The following is a 6,318-nucleotide window of genomic DNA, read 5'->3' on the forward strand; positions in this document are numbered from 1 at the left end:
AGAAATGAGAGATTTTCATGATAAAAATTACCTAAAAATCATAACCATTAAACCAGCACTCAAAGAAATTGTCAATACCCTCACAAGACAGTGAAGCTGACATTATCTAAAGGGTCAATAAAATGAACACACCAAGTAGAGTAAGCAGTGAAATAAAAGGGAAAAAAAGAGAGTTGGCAACAGGAAAACAATTTAATGACATGAATAAATAAATTATTTCAGTAATAATTCTCACTGAGAATGGTCTCAGTTATCGAACCAAAAGACACAGATTGGCAGAATAGATGAAAAAAAACAAAGCTAATGGCATGCTTTATTTAAAAAGAACACATTTAATCCCAAAAGAAGCTCATATACTAACAAAATAAATGTTAGGAAGCGATGTTCCATGCAACAGGAAGTCAAAATCAAGCAGAAATTGCTATCCTATTATCAAAGTGGGTTTCAAGCCAAAACTGATTAGAAGAGTCAAAGAAGGCCACTACATATTGGTTACGGGAATAATGCAACAGGAAGAGATAACAGTTATCAACACAAATGCCCTGAATCATGACACACGCAAACTCACAAAACAAGTACTACTGAAAATTAAAGATCAGATAAACATCAAGCCCATTATAGGGGAGAAACTCAGTGCCCATTTTCACTAACATATCAGTTAGACAAAACAATCACCAAAGAAATGTAAGTTGAGTGAAACATTCAAATACACGGACCTGATAGCTATCTACAAGTGCTCTACCCAATAACAGAATACACATTTTTCCCAGGGACGATTTGGCAATTTGGCAATCTAGAGATAGTATGGCATATTTCGAAGTTGAGATGCTTTTCAGTCATCCAAGCAGATGGAAATAGGAATCTAAATTTATGATAAAAATTCATATGTAGGATAAACATTTGAGAGTCATGGATGTATTGATAATGAGTTCATAGATGACAGGAAGTCCTTCAGCAGAAGAGAAAGGCTACTGGATATCCTACATAGTATAAAGATCAGAGTTTCAACTGCATGATCAATTATTCTGTCTGATATCACCATCTAAAAATTTGTTGTGAAGAAAATTCCCTGAACTCAGGACCCTGCACTTGCCAGGCAAGCGTGTATTCTACTGAGCTACCTCCCCAGGCTGGTTTATGTTTTATTTTTTATTCTCTAGTTTTCAGCCTCCCAGGCACTGGGATTAAAAGTGGGTGCCACCACCCAGTCTCAATTGGTCTCAGCACGCCCTAGGGGCAGGATTGAACCCCAGCTGCTGAGCTCTGCTTGAGTAGGCACTTTATGGTCTGCTGAGCTATCTGGCCTCCCCAGAAAATTTTAGTACTGTAAACAAAGAGATTGAAGAGGACATAAGGAAATGGAGAGATTTCCTTGTTTCTGGATAGGCAGAACCAATAGTGTCAAAATGGCAATAGTGTACAGATTTAATGCACTCTTAATTATGTCAAAAACATTCCTCACAAAATCAGAGAAAATAATCTTGGTATTCATGTGGAGCCAGAAATGGCCCAGAATAGCCAAAACAATCCTGGGTAACAGGAGCAAAGCAGGATGTTCAACAGCACAATACATGTTTCAAGTTTTGTTACAAACCTACAATGATAAACATAGCATGTTTGGCAAAAAAAAAAAAAAAAAAAAAAAAAATTTTGAAAAAAAAAAAAAAAAAAAAAAAAAAAAATCTGTATTAGTGAAACAGAACAGAGGAAGCAGAAACCACTCCAGGTTCACGAAGCTATCTAATTCTGACAAAGGGGCCGAAAAACATGTGAAAGACAGCTTCTTTAACAAAGGATTCTGGGAAACCTGGATATCCAGATCATTGACTTTCCACTCATGTCTTTCACTGAGTAAATTGAAAACAAAATGGATCAAAGTTCTAAGTGTGAAAACAGAAACACTTAATCAACTGCAAGATGAAATAGTTAAAACTCTTGAAGGCATACGTGGAAGCAAGGAACTTTATAAACATAATCCAAACTGTTTGCAAAACAGTACCAAGCAAGTGGGATCATATCCAATTAAAAATCTTCTGTAAAGCAAAGGGAGCTAATAAACTGAAGAGACTATCTACAGAATGAAAAATTTGCCAGCTGTTGATCAGACAGAGAACTAATATCTAGAATGCATAAAGAATGAAAAAAATTAGACTCCTGATAAATTAAGACTCAGTCAAAACATGGGCCAGTGTGATGTCCCTAAGAGTGGCGCTTCACTTATACAGAGTTCGCCCCCAAAACTCATAACCCCAGTCTAATCATAACAGCTAAAAAAGACAAATCTCAGTCATGGGACATTCTATAAAATGTCCAACTAGTACTTCTTAAAATTGTCAAGGTCACTAAAAACAAAGACAGACTGGAAAAGAGTCACAGAGCACATGAGACTAAGGAAACATGACTACTAAAGGTAACACGCTATCCTGGATGAAATGGCGCACCAGAGAAGGACCCTCTAAATGAAAACACTAGAGTTTTAAAGAGTTCTGACAGAAGTCTAGGGTTTATAGATAATAGTAATGTAACATGTGTTGATTTCTTAGTTTTAACAAATGTACTATGGCTACTATGGCTATACAAAATAAAATGAGGCTTATACTGAAAAACTCCAAAAAAGAAAAACTGTGGGAAAGTGAAATGAACAGACACTTTTCAGAGGTACAGCTGTCAATAAATACATGAAAAATATGTTCAATATCTTTAATCGTTAGAGAAATGTAAAGTAAAGCTATATGAAGGTTGCACCTTATTTTGGAAACAGTGGCTATCATGATGAAGTCAAGCAAGAAAAATCTTGGTGAGGCTTCCCATTAAGAAGAGCCCTTCATATTTTAGATGGGAATGTAAACCAGTACTGCCACTATGATAGTAAGTATAGATTTTCAAGGAGTAAAATAAAATTCCATTTGACCAGGCTAGTCCACCTCTAGGTTCTTCCTGAAAGGGCTGATGTCTTTAACATCATATTACCATGACATAATCACTATGTACCACAAAGGTGTACCAATAAATAAATTAAAAATCAAGAGGCTAAAGCTGTAGCTGAATCCTCAGCACCATTAAACTAAGTTATTTTAGTGGATATTGAATTTGTTTGGGGTGATAAATACTTTATGAGCAGATGGTGGTGATAACAGTATAATATTATGAATATAATAAATGCTCCTGAATTATATCCTTGAAAATAGTTACAGTGATGAATTTTATGCTATGTGTAATTTACCACCTAAAAAAATTGAAAACAAACAGAAAATTTTTGTGAAATCTGGGTAGGTTTGCAGTTTAATTTTATTTGCAGTGCCAGTAGAGGACTAGATTAAGAGGTTACAGAAATAATTCTGTCAGATGCTGATATTTGAGTTAATGAGAGTTTGAAACTAATTATCTCAGCTTCAATGAAACATTAAAAAATGTTTCAATGAAACATTAAAAATATTTCATTCAGAATCAGCTATGCTACTCATTTTGAGCCCCCATGCTGTTTAGTAAGAGCAAAATTTTATTCTCTCTTGCAATTCAAAAGGTAGCAATAAGTAAACAACTGCATGCTACACAGAATTTATAAAGAAGGGCAGCTGTGGAAATGTCAAATCACAACTCAGGTCATGTACATTAGATAGCTTGAACAGTGAGCTCTGGAGGTCTTGAACACACGGAATTTTCTTTGCAATGAATTTTTAGGTGGTGATGCCAGTCAGAATAAGTGGTCATGCAGTTGAAACACTGATCTTTATACTACGTAGGATATCACAATTGGAAATAACTAGAAAATCAGCCAACGGTTTAGTCCAGTAGCCTTTCTCTTCTGCTGAAGGACTTCCTGTCATCTATGAACTCATTATCATTACATTGATGACTCTCAAATGTTTAACCTACATATGAATTTTTATCATAAATTCAGATTCCTATTTCCATCTTCTTGGATGTCTGAAAAGCATCTCAACTTCAAAATATGCCATACTATCTTTAGATCGCCGAATTGTCAAATTGTCTCCATTTTAAGTCTTTATTTCCTAGCTGGTGGTTGTTCCATGCATGCAAAATTTTGAAGCCTCCTTGACTCTTATGTTTTTCTTCCTCCCTATCAGAGTCCTACAATCATCAAGAAATGCTTCCTCTGATGCTCTCAAAGTATGTTTAGAATCACTTACTTTAGTGATCTCTACAACAATCTCCCTGTCTTGGCCAATAACTGCTCATCTGCCGCAGCTCCCTACCTAGTCCTTCCATGCCCTATGCTGCAGCAGAGTTCGTACAGTATGGGTGACAGGGAAGCCTCTCTCTGGTTTCTCCATGTCCCAGTCACAGTGATCCTAGAGCATGCCTCCTACTTAAGAGCCTTGCAAGGATGACCATCTCGAGCCCAGGTTATCTCAGTGGCCTGGGCAGGGCTCTCTGCAGCTTCGCCTCCTCCAAACCTTCTCCTGTTAATTCATTGTCATTTCCTTACTCACTTCAAGCAGGTTTGTTTTTCTTTCTTTTTTTGGCTAGCTCAGGCTGCCTTTTTGGTGGGTGTGGTGCAACTTGTGGAGCTGGGGATCAAACTGTGGTCCCCTGTGCCTAACTGAATTTGCCCAAGCAGGCACTTTAAACAACTGAGCTAACTGGCAAGCCCCCATCTCAAGAAGGTTTCTATCCTTTGTTCTGATCCTATCCTGCCAGTGTCTGAGGAGGTCTTCCCTCACTTGTCTCAGTCTCTGCCCAGGTGTTACACGTAAGCGAGGTCTTCCCTTGCTGTCCTCCACGCAGAATGTTCTCCCCTTTGCAAGCCACACCCCACATTTTATATGTTCCTTCTTTATTTATTATACTCCACAGAAACCTATCATCTGACCTATTTCATTCATTTTTCTTAATTATACACTTAAAAGTATACACCTTATTATGCCAGGTACCTTTTCACTTCTCTCTCCCTCAGTATGCCATAAACATTCAATAGATAATTATTATACAATGTATTAGTCCAACAGCTGATTTACAGATGAGGAAACTGAGGCTCAGGGAGACTCCAAGCCTGTCTTTGGTCTTGTGGTAGAACCTTGTCTAGGACTCTGTCTCCCTCTGCCCCTCCAGCACTGTCCTTACTACACCAAGCAGCTTCTAAACTTCCATAGTATCCAGAGTTCCAAAATAACCCATCATTAGTAGCTCCCCCCCCCAATTCATAGAGAAGAAGCACCCTTTCTCCTCACCTTTAGTTGTTCAATTATTTCTCCATCTTCTGGCACACCAGGATCTATAGCAATGATGACGTCCTCATAGCCATTGTCCTTCAGTTGCACTAGGGATGCGTGTGAGCCCTGCAGCAGGTGTAGGACTAAGAGGGAAGCCAGGGCCCTGAGTGACCCCATTGTTCCTCTCAAGTTGTACAAAACCTCGTACCTTCTTTTTCTCCGTGTATATATACTCCTTAAAGTTATCTCTGCTGCTGATTAGGAGATATTGACTGGGTAAAGGTCAATGGTACACATAGGAGAAAATATTTTACTTCAGTTTGCTTAATATTTTATTGTATGTTACTGTAAATCAAGTGAACAGGAAGCATAACAAAAATCAAAGCTTTATAAAATGTGCTACATATTTGCCTCTTGACACATATTTTTTTACTTCCTAGTTGTGATTTTTTTTCTAAAATTGAATAGTTTATATTTTATGTAGTGTTATGTGAATTAATAATAATTCATAATAAATGGAACAATGAATTGCATCATACTAATAAAGTTTCTCAGCTTACAGAATAATGTAATTATTGTGTAGATATTTTACCTACTAAACATTATTTATGACAAAAATAAGACAAGTGAATGTAAGATCATTAAGTATAAATAACACCAAATCTAAAGTTAAGGTTTAATGACTTTGCCTGCCTGGCAAGTGCAGAGTCCTGAGTTCAATCCCTGGTACTACATTAAAAAAAAATTAATGGCTTTGATAAATTTAAGAAGATTTGATAAAGTTAGGATATTTATTAAACTAAAAAGAAATCCTGTCCAGTATAGAATGAATAGGACTTGCTACACATGTATGCAAAACAAAGCCACTTGGTACTTTCCTCATTACTGGTAAGTTAGTATGAATAACGTTAATAGTTAACATTTAATCATTGCTTAGCAGGGCACAGGCTATCTCACTTAATTCTCCTAAGTTATCACATGTGTTATCTTTATTTTATGTGTGGAGAATCTGAGGCCTGCAGAGTTTGAAATTTGCCAAGATCACACAGATATTGAAATTCAGAATTAAGACTTTAAACATAGCTTTCTTACTCAGGGCTCAGGGATTTAATAATCTCATAAGAAAACAATATTGTGTTATGAG

At 36.7% G+C, this 6,318-nt stretch overlaps 1 protein-coding gene across 1 annotated transcript in view; it reads right to left on the bottom strand.

The window, feature by feature from the left end:
- Positions 1–5,351, bottom strand: part of LOC101578689 (calcium-activated chloride channel regulator 4) — a 30,318-nt gene extending 24,967 nt beyond the window's left edge. The window contains exon 1 of the mRNA XM_004639316.1: positions 5,193–5,351. Within this exon, the coding sequence (XP_004639373.1) occupies positions 5,193–5,351 (159 nt within the window). The remainder of the gene's footprint in view (positions 1–5,192) is intronic.
- Positions 5,352–6,318: the final 967 nt, after the last annotated feature.

This window comes from Octodon degus, unplaced genomic scaffold (genome assembly GCF_000260255.1).
Source record: "Octodon degus isolate 3935 unplaced genomic scaffold, OctDeg1.0 scaffold00109, whole genome shotgun sequence".
NCBI lineage: Eukaryota > Metazoa > Chordata > Mammalia > Rodentia > Octodontidae > Octodon > Octodon degus.